Here is a 15,076-nt window from a genome sequence, read left to right on the forward strand (position 1 = left end):
GCATAGCTATTCTCTCTCCACTCTCCAAAATACTAGAGAGATGCATACACTCTCAGGTCTCAGACTATTTCCTTATTAACAACCTCCTTTCCTATACTCAGCATGGTTTCCAACCAAACCATAGCACCATCACTGCCTTACTCTCCTTTACTAACACTATCCTTCAGCATAAAAACAATGGCTATCTCTCCTCTGCTACTTTCCTAGACCTATCTAAAGCATTTGACAGGTCCCACACAAACAACTTATCTCTGTCCTCAATAACCTATCCTTCTCACAATCAGTCACCAACTGGTTTCAGAGTTACCTGTCTGACCGCCAACAATCTGTTGTATGGCAGAATGACATGTCTCCCCAACTACCTATCTCCATAGGGGTTCCCCAAGGATCCATCCTTGGACCCCTACTCGTCTCTGTTTTCACAAATAATCTAGCCTCTGCCACCACACATGGCACACTCATACAATACACAGATGACTTTACCATCATCTGCTCAGCCCAGTCTCTACCCAAACTGCAAAAAATCACACAGGAAGCCTTTTCCTCTGTTGAAATTTGGTTATCTGATGCCCAATTAATACTCAACCCAAACAAAACTAAACTACTCATCTTCCAACCCACCAAACATACTCAAAACAACTCTCACTTTAACATCACAGCAAAAAACAACACACTATATACCCAACTGAACACACCAAATTGCTAGGAGTGGAAATAGACAATAAACTAAAATTTGACATTCACATATCCATGACCATAAAAAAAGTTCACAAAAAAACTAGGAGCGTTATACAGAAATAAGCATCTTCTCACCAAAGCAGCAAAGATTTCAGTAGCAAATTCCCACCTTATCTCCACCCTACTTTATGCATCTCCAATATATACCAACCTAAGGCAATGCGATCTAAACAAGCTAGAGACCTGCTACAACAAAATTGCCAAATTCGCCACAGGGGCATCCTACCGTAGTCACCACTGTCTCTCACTTGCTGAACTGGGCTGGCTTGAACTCCCTCACCTCCTTCAATGGTATCAACTCTCACTCACCCACAAACTAGTAAACCATCCACTAAATGTCCCATCCCTCCAGAATCTACTCCAACCCTATAGCACTACCAGACCACTAAGATCCAGCAACAAGAATCACTTGCAGATCACTAAAGCCAATAACTCTGCTGGTGAAGCACTATTCTCTTGCACCATAGCCAAATTATGGAACTCCCTCCCACCCACAATTACCTCCATACCATCATGCACCCACTTCAAAACTTTACTAAAAACGCACCTAAAAACATGCTGGCTATGCCCTTGCAACTCCCACTATAGTATCACCCACCCCATCCAACCACTACCTTTCTTTCCACTCCACTAACTATCTTGATTATAGCAAGCTAAGATGCTCATAAGCCTAGTACTTATACAGCAGGAACTTCTTATTTTAACATTTGTTAATGTCTGTTATGTACTTCACAGATAAAGATTATAGTTGTCTACTGATGTACTATGTTCTTCATCTGTAAATATGTTGTAAGTAATTGCTATGTAAATTGTTAATCGCTATGTAATCCAATGTAACTACTGTCTGTTTATTTTAACTGTGGAGCTTTTCTCCCCGGGCCTCCGCTGAAAATGGACCTACGTCCAGTCGGACACTCCTGGTCAACAAATATAAATAAAATAAAATAAATAAAAATAAAATAAAATAAATACTGTGTAATGTTACTAATAATCCAAATGGTAGTTTTGACCAAGAAGGCTATTGGAGTGGCCTGTACAGTGTCACCAGATACATATGCAAGTACTCTCGGAGCTTAAATATCTCTAAACAAACCAGCCACAATTAAAAAGGTTTAAATATATTTAATAACAATTAAGAACAAAACAATACTCAATAACAAACATAGTTACTTCAGAGTTCAAAATCACAAGAAATATTTTATAATGATATTGCAGGACAGTCTCAAATAAGTACAGAAAACATCTAAAGAAATATTTACTATATTCCAGTCTAGCTCTAAGAGAGATACTAAGCTCTAACTCTTACTTACAGGCAACATGCAGGTAGAAGTGCTGAGTAGATGTTTCTAGGTCCACGACAAGATACAAAATTCCTGGTCTCTCTCTCTCTCTCTGAGAGAGTTCTTAAATTAATATCACATATTACTGCTGGTTTAGCCAGGACAACACCACTGTTTGTCACCTGACTTCAGTTCCCAGGCTAAAACAGAAACAAATAGAATTTTAACATCTCTGTGTGAGAAATACATCCCTCTCAGATCTTTGCTAAGAACTGGATGTCATAAACCAGTAAAAATGTTACATTTTAAACCTAGTAATTACTTTTCTTTTCAGACAATAGAAAAACTTCTAGCTCTAGATATTGTGTCTACTTGCTGTATTGAAACTAACTTTTATAGCACGTTGTAAAGCACTTAATTTCAACTTATTTTCTTGAGGTTTTGGTAAGTTAATCTTCTATGTTCCAGCAGGGTATGCTGTGGTTACATTCTTGAAGCTCAGTACTGTACAAACCCTGTTCAACACATACTTCCACACCGGTAGTTTAATATAGACATAACATATAGTTATCTTACATTTGTAAGACCAGCCTATGAATCATGTTGATATTCACAAATTACATGATTACTTACAAAATTCCACATAGTGGGCTGGCAGTGTCACAAATATGTTATGTTTAAATGGAAACTGCTTAAATTTTGCAAATAATTTATTTTATTATAGAGTAAGGGGGCAGGGGTATTTCAGTGCATCTCAGAAGTGTATGAGTTTACAAATAACACTGCTGCTTGTAAAAAGATTTGAGATAAATATGTTATATATCATCATGCTTTGAGGGGACGTTCATTTCTATACACAAATACATGAAACATGCTTTGTTGGAACATATTAATTTCTGTGTACACATATCTCTCTCTATCTCTTTTTCTTGTTTCTGCCTCTGTCAGTTTATTTATACATCTCTGTATTTGTTTCTCTCAATGTATATCTGTCTCTCTCTCTCTCTCATTCACTAAAATATAAAAGATGTACTCTAAAACAACACAACAAATGAATTTATGACTGGTAACTTTACATAACAATTCAGGTAAGACAGCAAGTGTTCATATTCAGTATTCAGGGGAATAGTCTTAATGTAAACTCCACTGAAAATCTGATGCCGGGTGCTTTGCATAACACTAGCATTATTTTTATGACTCTTCTGCTTGATATTGCATTTGTTGGTTCATATCTGCTATTCACTACATAACATCTACTTCCTTTATTTCAATAGAGGGAAGTCTGCGTTGAACTTAGAGAACCAGATCAAGAAGACAGACAGCATCATCACTTCCTTTGAAAATGAACTGGCACAGGAAAACTCAATCCCAGCATCCTCTAATGTTCTGCAGGACCGCATAAAGGAGTTACAGGTGAAGAAATGGGCAGGTTTAAAGGCGGCAGATCATTCTTGGCTAAACATTTTCAGCTTCCTCACTACCCACATATATTGCAGAAACAGCAGTTGAAAGTGTATGTCTTTTGCCCCCACTTTCCAATGATTTGTTCTTCTCACCTAAAGATTCAAAAAGCTTTTCAGTCATGACATGTTAAATCTACTGAAATTTGTTGATCTACAGCAGATATGTCCATCAGTATCCTAGCCTACAATCTCAGACATAGCTGGGCTATCTATTACCTAAGAAAGCCCTCAGACCTTGAACATATCCCTTATTTATTCATTAATTTGTTAACCTGATAAGAAAAGGGGTGCAAGGATTATTTTCAGACATGATGGCCCAGGACTAAGTCACAACTATACAAAAATAGGTTACATAAAAGGAAGAGACTATAGAAACAGTTTACGATTAGGTATCTAAAGACAAGAACAACCATCGACGTGACAAAGCGGTAACAAAGCCATAATACTGCTGCAACAGTAACCCCTTAGTAACAAAACATTAATTTGTTAACCTGATAAGAAAAGGGGTGCAAAAATTATTTTCAGACATGATGGCCCAGGACTAAGTCATAACTATACAAAAATAGGTTACATAAAAGGATGAGACTATAGAAACAGTTTACGATTAGGTATCTAAAGACAAGAACAACCATCAACATGACAAAGAGGTAACAAAGCCATAATACTTCTGCAACAGTAACCCCTTAGTACAAAATGGAAATTATATTTTATGTTTTATAACAAATGCAAAATAAAAAATAATGTTATACCAATTAGTAGTAAACTGATTACAGGTACTGACTGTGACATACTTTTGCTGTCTTGGGCATACTGAATATCTGAGCTCCTTAAGCCAAGTAAAAATTAAAAGTAGTAAAGCTATGTTAAACCTGTGAGGGCATGAAAACTTAGCAGAACTCCATCTAGATTGGTATTTAGCAGAAAGTATACATTAAGGCACAACATAGTTTATATAAAATACTACTAAAATCCATTGAAAGCTGTGAGAAGTATGAAAATTGTTAGTAGTAAGATGGGCAACGGTTTACCATCAAAGGCTTTGAGTTTGTCCTGACCTTTGCTTGAAATTTGTTCACTGTTGCTTCAGAAATGTCTAAGTTACATCAGAAGTTTATCAGATACTACTCCTGACCCAAATGTTTGACAGTGACAATGTGTTAAAACTATACAAAGTTTCTGAGGTGCTCTCTCTGATTCAGTTGCCTACTTGTAACAACATGCTAAGCTGCGTCTTGAATTTACACAGTTAAAATCTTCACTTGGAAGCATTGCAGAACCCTATAATCATGCTATCATCGCAGCATAAAATATTCATTAGAGTGATTGTCATCTTCGAAAACTGACTAGCCAAACATTCATCAGGTAGAGTTTCTCATTATTTTGTTGGAACAGATATGGGTGTGGAGAAGGTATTCCAAGTCATTGATTGAAACAGTCTTCCTCTGTCCCCTCCACAGTTAACTACTGACTTAGTAGGAATAAATGCATGCCTAATACTGGACACACATTCATTCATACTGTTTCATTCATTTGTGGTAACTATTAATAATTCTGGGGTGGAAGTTTGTCCCCAATTAGGGAAAGTAGTATGAGCTCAGAGGAGAATGTATTAAGCTGGGGAGGTTGCAGAAAACTCATTTCTCCAAATGAGCCATGCAGAGTAATTTTCAACTCCACACAAGGCAAGACAAGAAATTTGGTCTTACAGTGTCACAGGATAGTGTAAATGCATACTTGATCAACCATAGTACATTTATGCATGCATAATCATAAATTTCCTTTTTAGCAGAGGATACAGTTCTGGAAAGTCTAAGAAACATAATGGGAATATTAAGATGAACAAATATATATGAAGCTAGCAGGTTTACAGTTTGTAAAATATATATGGCCTATATTAATTTGATGGTCTTGGCTCTTTACAGAAAATGAAGCGTGACTTGGAGAATAAACAAGATAACCTACAGCAGCTTAATGAAAACTTCAGCGATACAGAACAGTGTTGCAGTGCACTTCATACTAACTTCCAGGAGTTTTGCCCTGACCTGCCTAAACAAGAAACAGAAGTTCGGCGCCTTAATGATCGCTTCAATGCTGTTGCCGAACAGCTGAATGAGAGGTGATGATGTGTTACGCTTCTCATTTTGTTCTCCTAAACACAGCTGAAACACTAGAATGTTGAAGACAGTGGTTGCAAAATACCAGTCTCTAGCTAGAACTTGGGTATCCGTAATGAATATAAATCAGATTTTCTTGATACATTGTGCCTTACATTATACGCAACATTCATTTTCTTATTCAGTTACTATAAAGTTCACAGTTTTAGTTCTGAGTGAGTTAAATCAATTAGTTTTTGTAACTTTTTTAATGCATAAGAAAAAAGTTTACATCTTCATAGCTAGGTTCTGAACAAAGAGATAAGTGTCCTTTCCTGTTGTTTTCATGTGTTTTGACAAATATATTAAAGGCAGGAAATTAATACATGATGGTTTTATCAGTTTAATGGAGGAGAGCTAGTAATATCCTTGGATAACAAGCACTCTAAGAAATGCCAATACTGTTAAAATTATCTATTAGATTGCTAACTATGTAATCCCAGTGAGCATATCTGAGATGTTCTGTTTTTTTTTTTTTTAAAGAAAGCCAAAAAAACAAAAGAATTAAAGAACTTGCTAAATTGATGACATATGCAGATGGGAAGCTGATGGAGCTCAGACCTTGTTCTTCAGCTTCACAGCCTCCTTTCCCTTAATTACTATGTTTCAATACTTCCAAGAGCTTTGCACAAATGTGCCAATGACTGGTGCAATGATGTCATCTTTATCTGACACAGTCCTTCAGGAAGAACAGAGTGTTGTGCCAGCCAGCAGCTTGTTTTATTCCTGAAGTAAAGCTTTCCATATGTAAGTAAGGGGTGAGTGATATATCTGTGGGAGTTGCACTGCTGGGAAGATGCTTCATGGAAGTAAGTGGGATCCTGCGAGCTGTTAGTCCTGGCTGGTATTGGCGAGATCATGAAGGAAGATATAGTAAATAGTATAGTAAGCTGCAGCTGTATCAATGGTTTGTCCTGTTTTCAGAAATTTTAGATCTAAACATTATTCACTTCAATGCTTTGTGTACAATATTCTTTGTGCACAACTTTCAATAATAGAGCATTATTGTCCACAGATAACGTCAAGGTGTTAACCCTGATTACTTAAATTTTCGTAGAACTACAACATTTTGCAAAGAAATTTAAGCATGCATCATATCTTAAATGTTTTAACTTGTTTACTATAAACTGAACAGTAGAGCCTTAGTTTGAACACAGGGAGTCTGAGCTCACCAGTGAACTTGAATTGCCATAGCAAAGAATGGAAATAAAGGGAATATGGATCAATGATCCCCAGAAACTGTTCCTTTCATTCCACGTTTTTCCTGCAGTTTGTGTTCTGCTGCTAATGTTTTATGGGGTCTATATTAAATTCTCGAAAGCCGACAATGTCGAATCTGACATTGTCGACACGAGAATAGCGAAACTGCAGAACATCGAACAAGTAAACGGAAATCTCTGTAAGGGGAGATTTCCGTTTACTTCAATGTAGTGTGGTCTTGGAGTTGGTATATTTAAGTAGTGCAGGGTGGGGGGTGCAGGGGGGCTTGCCCCCAGCCTACACCGTTTAGTTTTTTTTTTTTTTTCTGAACATTTGATGTTTTAACAGTTTGATCACTAAAGGTCGACCTTTAGTGATTCGAACTGTTAAATATTCAATGTTCTAATATAGACCCTGTTTTATGTTGCAGAAAACAAGTGATATCTAGGCAGAAGTATTTACTGAAGATGTCAAATCAGTGTCACAAATAAGCACATATATTTTTGTGTCTATATAATCCTTTGAACAATAAAAGACTGAAAACATCTCCCCTTACCAGCAAGTAGGAAAGTACCTGCACTTTTACAGGTCCCACACTGTGGACCATGGGGTCATTCTACCATGTCAAATTTAGGGTAAAGGACGGCTTAGAAAGCTACTGACATTTTAGACAAAGACTCTGGAAGACATAACTACATACAGGTCCACTTGCATTTCATTAGTATTCTAAACAGTTCTACCTATATCAAATACAGTACAAATCTTCACAAATCCATGATACTTTCTATTAGTAGTCATCCTGCAATATTTATCTTTTTTCCCTTTTTTGGACATTTTATTCTCCCTAGTACATCATTCTTTCATAACTCTATCCAGTGCCCCAAATCCATCACCATGTCTACCAGCCACTAAGTACCCCCCAGACTTCCTCTGACAGGGTTAGGATGAGAGCAGAGCTTAAGGGTTTCCTTTTAACCTACCCTGTTGTTTCCACTTCCTCATGTTCACAGTGGTACATCTGAGGAGTGAGTGTGCAATGGAGATGTGCAGTGTTTTGCCCTACCTCCACAACAGATCAGCCATGTCTCCATCCTTCCCCCTTAGACTACACCTCCCAAATGTGATGTCCCCAAACTCCACCTGGGATCATCACAGAAGATGGCCAAAGGGCTGCCCATCCCCACATGGGATGGTAACATCCATTCCTCCCTGCCACTCCGTCCGAGTGGTTAATTGAATGCAGGTCACCTCAGCAATAATCAGGCTTTATCCCTCTATACCACTGGAGCGGATAACATTTAACTCTTTCTAGAGCCTATTCATAGGTTCATAGGTTGATACTAGGCTATCGGTCCTAGGGCCTATACAAGCCTAGCCATAACAATTCCCTAGATATTTCTTCCCACAGTATTTACTTCCATGGACCCCTGTCTAGCAGGGCGACTGACGTGATCCCCGGGGTGAATTTTCTATCTCCCATCCAATCATCAAGGTTCTTTTTGAAGAGGGCCAAAGAGGCGCTCTACTTGACATGTATGGGCAGTCTATTCCAGAGTATGGGGAGTCTCTGGGTCAGGAACCTATCCTTCCAGTATGTTTTGTTCATTGTGATGACAAGGTGTAGATCCCTGGAGCATGTGGCTCTGAGGGATTGGGATTTCTTTAAGTGGAGCATGTCCAACAGCTCAGGGTTTGACATGGCCTTGTATGTTAAGCAGAGATTGCCTCTGAGTAGATGATATGCCACAGAGTATAGCTGGAGTTTTTTTAGATGGTCAGCATAGGGCATCTGCTTTAGGCCTGTGATTCTTTTAGTGACGTATTTCTGTGACCTTTCCAGCTGTTGCAGATGTCTTGTGAGGTACATACCAAATGGGGCACTGTACTCTATAATGGGTCTAATGAGGGATGAGTACAATGTCACAATGACCTCCTTTTTTTCTGGATGAAAAGCCCTTACTGATGAGGTGTGCCACATAGAAAGATTTCCTGACTGTTGTGGCAATGTGGTTATCGAAGGTGAGACCACTGTCCACCTGTGTCCCTAAGTCTCTCATCACACTTTCAGTGTTTAGTGTATTGCCACCTATGTGGTAATTAATGGGTACATGTTTTTTCCCATAGGAGATAACTATACATTTCTTGGCATTAAGCTTGAGCCCATGACTCTGGCACCAAGCATCTGTTTCTGTACGGCCCTTTTGTAGAATATCCACATAATTTGGGGATTCAATAAAGGCTCCCAGTTTGCAGTCATCTGCAAACTTTTTTAGCCAGAGTCCCTTAGTGTTGGCCTGTACTTCAGAGAAGTAGATGCCAAACAAGAGCAGTCCCAGGACTGAACCCTGAGGTAGTCCACTTGTCACTTGTCTGGAGCTGGATTTGGAGTCGGCTACTTTTACAGTCTGGGTTCTGTCAGTAAGCCAGTTGGCAACCCTTTGAGTGACGTAGGGATTTATGCCCAGCTTAGTAAGTTTATCTATGATTCCAGAGTGGGGGATGGTGTCAAAGGCCTTGGCGAGGTCCAGATAGGCTGTGTGGACCACCTTACCCTCGTCCACAGCTCTGGAGACTGATTAGAAGCTGTGTGGACCACCTTACCCTCGTCCACAGCTCTGGAGACTGATTAGAAGAAGTCAATCAGGTTCAGGAGACAAGATCGGCCCTTCACAAACCCAAACTGGGTGGGATCCAGTGTTTGAACGTTGCCAATGTCTTTGTTTATAAGTTCCATGATAATGCGTTCCATGCCCTTGCAGATCAGACTCGTCAGACTGATGGGACGGTAGTTCCCAGAATCCGAGGTGGATCCCCCCCTTGTGGAGTGGGATAACTGTAGCTGTGCACCACTCAGTGGTCACAAAATCTGAGGTGAGGCTATGATTAAACATGACACTTAGGTGAGGTGCCAGTTCATTTTGTAGTTCATGTAGTACACAGCCCGGGATGTCATCTGGTCCCATGGATGCTGTAGTCTTAGCTTTGTAGAGTGCAGTTTCTGCCTGTGTGGCCATGATTACCGGAGTTTGGCAATCTTTTGGTACTGAGATGGGCCCTTTAGGGGGTGAGAGGGAGGGGTGAAGTTGGCACTATCTGAGCATTGCCATTTAGATTCTTGACATAACTATAGAATGCCTTGTGGTTGTCTTTGGAATCTTTGGCAATTTTATTTTCGTAACTACCTTTGGAGGATTTTATGAGGGATCTCAGCTTCTTACTGAAGCATGTAAGGGAGTTTTATGCATCCTGGAATTTTCCTCTTTTCTGCAACAGTTTCTTTCTTCTGCTGTATAGTTTGTTTATGGCAGGGGACCACCAGATTGGCTTCCTATTTTGGAGGAGAGTATCTTGGTTCTATTTGGGATGGCACGATTCATGCACAAGTGGATGTGTTCGTACAGTGCCTTAGTGTAGGATTCAGCAGTTGAACTTTCAGCTCCTATCTGCATGGGTGCCATGAAGTTTGTCCCTTCTGACTTCAGTAGCATGAAGTTGGCTTTAGAGAAGTTTTTTACAGAGGTTTCCTTACTGGGGGGTGAGGGTGGGATGTGGATGTCAAGGGTGATTTGCTTATGGTCAGACCTGACCAATGAGGGGGTGACCACTGGTGTGGAGCATCTGTCTCCCATGTTGGTAATGACCAGGTCTAGGATATTTGAGCCCCTGGTCGGACAATAGATTAGTTGATCCAGGATGTTGGAATTTATGAATTCCATGAATCATTGGGAAAAGGTGTTGGTACCCAAGTAGTTTTACCAGTTAATGGCAGGGTAGTTGAAATCACCCAGTATTAGGGTGTTTGGTTGTATATTAATATTTTCCAGTATGTTTAGAAAGGTGTAGTGAGAATCTTAGGGCATGGTGGGAGAACTGTAGCAAGCTACAGTTTGGATTGCAGTCTTACTTAGTGTTAGTTGCACCTGGAGAATTTTAGATGCATTGTGTTGGACAACTAGCCTGGAGGCGTGAATATCCTTGGTGAATATAGGCACTCCTCCAGCTTTAGTGTTTCGGTCTTGGTTTGGTGGCTAAAAGTGTGGTAAGAGTTGTAGCCTGGTATTGCAGGGGTGCTCTCTGGATCCTTTACCATGTCTTAGTTACCGCACAGATATCAATGTTCTCCATTTTTAGGAGTGCCTCGAGAGAGTGCATTTTGAAGTTTAGACTTCTAGCATTGAGTAACATTACCTTCAGATTTCACATGCTTGTATCTGTTACGGTGGTGGTTTTGTCCTTTGAACCTTACCTAAAAAAGGCATTATAGGGGTGGCAAGAGCTTTAGCCAGTAAACTGAATCCCAGGGGTGACAGGTGCAGACCATCTCTGGCAAAGCATCATAGTTTGTCGATCATGTCGTCCCAGGCAGAGAGATACTGGATCCTCTTTGAATGACACCAGAAGCTTAGCCAATTGTTGAAGTCAATCATTTTGTCCTTATACTGTGGTATCATTCTGGGCGAAGGCAGGATGCTACTCAGGGCTAGGGTCATACCTGCCTGGGCCACATGATCCAAGAGCTCTTCCATGTCTCTTTTCATGTAGTCCAGGGAGGTATGTCTCAAGTCATTCACTCCAACATGGACAATGACAGAGTTGTATTTGTACTTGTTGTGGAGTGACTTGAGTGCATGCGTTTTGTGGCGGATCCTGGCACCCGACAGGCAGCTGACTGTAATTTTCTCCTTGTTCAGCCTGGTGAGTAGGACATCAGTGTGCCTGACTATAGAGTCACCTATGACTAAGGTGTTGGGTACATTGTCTTGCCTTAGGGGCTGTTGCTGGGTGGCACACTGGTGTAGTGAGCTATGTGTCACTTTGGTTGTGACTGGTGTTTGTTTGCATTTCAGCTTTGGAGGTCCTTATTGCTTGGGCAGGTTAACGTTAAGGGCCTCCACATATGTGGGTTTAGTGTTGCTATGTGTGGGTGTTGATGGTGTGGGTTTTGAAGAGCTATGTGTTGCTTGAGGTGTAGTGCAGGTGTTAACCTTCTCCTGTTGACTGTCTAGCACAATCTTGGCTGAAGAGAGCTTTGCTTCCAGTTTGGCTATGTAAGTGCATCTCTCACAGGTTGTAGGATTGGGTGGTAGGAGGAGAGGGTTGTCTGTGTACATGAGGCAGTTGCTGTATTGCCCCAGTATGCCCAGATTCACCAGGTGGACAGGAGAAATCACCGGAAGCTGACCCTTGGAAATGCCTGTTTAGGTGCTTTTAAGAGCTGTTTTCCCTTACCTTTGCAAGGTACTTTGCAATTATAGGCTGTTTAGTGCCTATGATTAATTTCTCCTTATTAACAATGACAGCTGAGTGCTTGTATCAGTTTAAGGCTTCCTAGTGCTTTCCAGCAGGTTCTAGAGCAAGTGCTAGTCACAGGGGTTCAGATTTTAGAGCTATTACTGAGAAACCAGCTAGTTCTAAGGGAAAATTTGAAGAGCACACTTTCTGGCACCTGGAACAGTTTAACAGTAGCACCGAGGTGCTGCACGATGTAAAAAATGCACAAACATGCACGTTTTTAAGCCAGAAAGTTGAAAGGGATCGAAATCAGCCCAAAATGGCTAAAATTACAATTTCAGAGCTGGAAACTACTCCTCTAGTGTTAGATAGACAGTACAATGCTCACCACTCCCACCGGTAAGCAGTAGGGCTTCCCTCTACCACATCAAGGTCTGGATAGCTCTGAATACAGAAAATAAAGTCCTGAAACCAGCAAAGCCTGGGATCTGGACTATACTAGCTAGGAAAGGCAGGAAACGTGCAAACAAGACAGTATTTTTTTTTTTTTTTACTAAAATAGGCTAAACAACACAATAATACACTAAATAAACACACAAAAGGCTAACATACTTGAGTGTGTAGCCCTAAACAGTAAATATAATTCAAACTCTACAAAATTAGCAATTTAAAACTTTTTAAATGAAGCAAGGCAGGTGCACAACTGAAAAACGATTTAAGAGGCAGTAATACAGTCAAATAAGTAGCTAGTCTACATATACAGAAAAGTCTATATATACAGAAAAGTAGCTAAAACAAACTAAAACAATTCAGATGCAGTGCAACCCAGAGCACTTGAGTTGTAGCAATATTAAGGCAAATACAGTTTTAATAAATGCACTAAATATTTCCAAAATATTTGAGAAGCACAGTCAGAACACAAGGATATTCAGACAATTTTTTTTTTTTTTTTAAGAAAAGGAGAAAGAAGGAACACAAGGAAAGAAACTAAGTGGTTTGGCTTTCTTAGATCTTCTCTCTGTATTTGGTAGAATGAGCTAATGACACTAGACTGGGAGGAGTGTCCAAGATCAAATTCAGAGTAGGGGTGGGCAACTGCAAGGCCAGCAGGTATAACGACAAGATGCCAATAGGGAGGGAGGGTTGGACAAAACACTACAGAAATATTTATCACAAGTGAGCCAATAGCTATGAAATACAGTACAAGTATGCAGTATACAATAAATTTTCTATAAATATCAAGAATAAGCAATAACTACTACAAATAAGCAAAAAAAAAAACAGGCTACTTATTGCTATATATCACAGATCAGCTGCTCCTCCTCAGATAGCTTTGTGTGTAATCCATACTTGATGTTGTAGTCTTCTACTGTACAATATAGACTGCTGGTCAGAATGAAACTGTAATATCACAATGAATGTATCATGAAAAAAGTACAAGGGTAACAAACTGCTCATGAATGTACACCTTTGTCTTAGGGTTTACTACCTTAGTGATTAATAATGGAGAAGTGAAATATTTCATAAAAATTACTACAGATTAATACATATATTTAACAGGAACCATTGAGGAAGTTTTCTAAAATGTGTCTACTGCATTATAAGTCCAAGAGACTATAAATCTGGGGGTTATGGGGTTGGAAGCAGTAGGCAATTTGTTGTGATTAATAATGGAGAAGTGAAATATTTCATAAAAACTACTACAGATTAATATATATATATTTAACAGGAACCATTGGTGAAGTTGTCTAAAATGTGTCTACTGCATTTTAAGTCCAAGAGATTATAAATCTGGGGGTTATGGAGTTGGAAGCAGTAGGCAATTTGTTGTGAATATGAGGATAAATACAAAACTGGATTTTTTTTTCTTTCTTTACTAATTTTGTTGCACCGATGCTTTAAAGTAGACTAAAGCCTATAAAGTCTAGAGCTCCTGAGCACAGTTCTGAAATTACTGACATGTCCCTGGCAGTGTAGCAGTCCTTATATTCAGAGACAGAAGTCACATATTTTGAATCAAGGTTTTGTATTTTTTCTAACAGAGAGCAAAAACTTCAGAATGCTGACATTGCTTATCAACGTTTCAAATCATCTAATCAGGATTTAAACACATGGATAAACAGCTTACCCAATAACCAGCTCAGTGCTAATGATGGCCTAAGTCAAGTAAACTACAAACTGCAATCACAAAAGGTGAGACAACAAAAAATTGCACCCTGTCTAGGATATTTCAATCTTCTCTCTTGATTCTGTTCAGTTTGCTGTTATATACATGGAAATTCTAAACTAACCAACAAAACACAGTACTGATTCTAAATGTTTCCTCATTATGTTGTTGTTTCAAATTTGGTAGTTACTGGAAATCTATATATGTTTATCTTTATTTTAAGGTGAAATGTTATCCAAAACTTGTTTTGCTTATTGCTGATGCAAATAAATTAGTCCATTGTGAAAAAATATATCAGAAAAAATTCCAAACCCTATGAAAGGCAGGATGAATTTTGTAACCTACTACCCAGTTAGGAAGCCTATTCCTCTGATCCATTAAGTTCCCATAAAAATGTTTAAAGTCCTACCTCTTCTTGCACACTTTTGTCAGTCAAAGCCTCTAATGCCATTCCTCTCTTTCCTGCTTAATGCAGTGCCTTCCACCAGTGTTTTTAACATACTATGTGTTCAAATAATATCACCCCCTATTCTCCCCAGATTTTTTAACTAAAATGCCTAACTCTTGCAGTCTTTCCTCCTAAATCCATAACTGCATAACTACAAATGTTTCAAAACATGGTTGTGAATCTTGTCAGTACCCCTTATTCACAGTAATGGCTCCTTGCTGGAGATGGGTAAAGGCCTGACATTGACTCAATAACCTGAGTTTGAATAACAGTATAGGAGCTGGAGGAGCCTACTGGGGTAAGGTAGGAGTGAGAGATCAAGTCTGGCTCACCATCCTCAGGGAAGGGAAGTGGTCTGTCCTGGTACAATGTTCACTATACTAGGAATATCGGGG

At 39.3% G+C, this 15,076-nt stretch overlaps 1 protein-coding gene across 1 annotated transcript in view; it reads left to right on the top strand.

Moving 5' to 3' along the window:
* Nucleotides 1-15,076, top strand: part of EVPL (envoplakin) — a 231,892-nt gene that overhangs the window by 164,384 nt on the left and 52,432 nt on the right. The window contains exons 16-18 of the mRNA XM_044090500.1: nucleotides 3,293-3,431; nucleotides 5,404-5,597; nucleotides 14,109-14,259. Coding sequence (XP_043946435.1) covers nucleotides 3,293-3,431; nucleotides 5,404-5,597; nucleotides 14,109-14,259 — 484 coding nt within the window. The remainder of the gene's footprint in view (nucleotides 1-3,292; nucleotides 3,432-5,403; nucleotides 5,598-14,108; nucleotides 14,260-15,076) is intronic.

The sequence above is a fragment of the Protopterus annectens genome, chromosome 12.part0 (assembly GCF_019279795.1).
Source record: "Protopterus annectens isolate FY-2018-M chromosome 12.part0, PAN1.0, whole genome shotgun sequence".
Classification (NCBI taxonomy): domain Eukaryota; kingdom Metazoa; phylum Chordata; order Ceratodontiformes; family Protopteridae; genus Protopterus; species Protopterus annectens.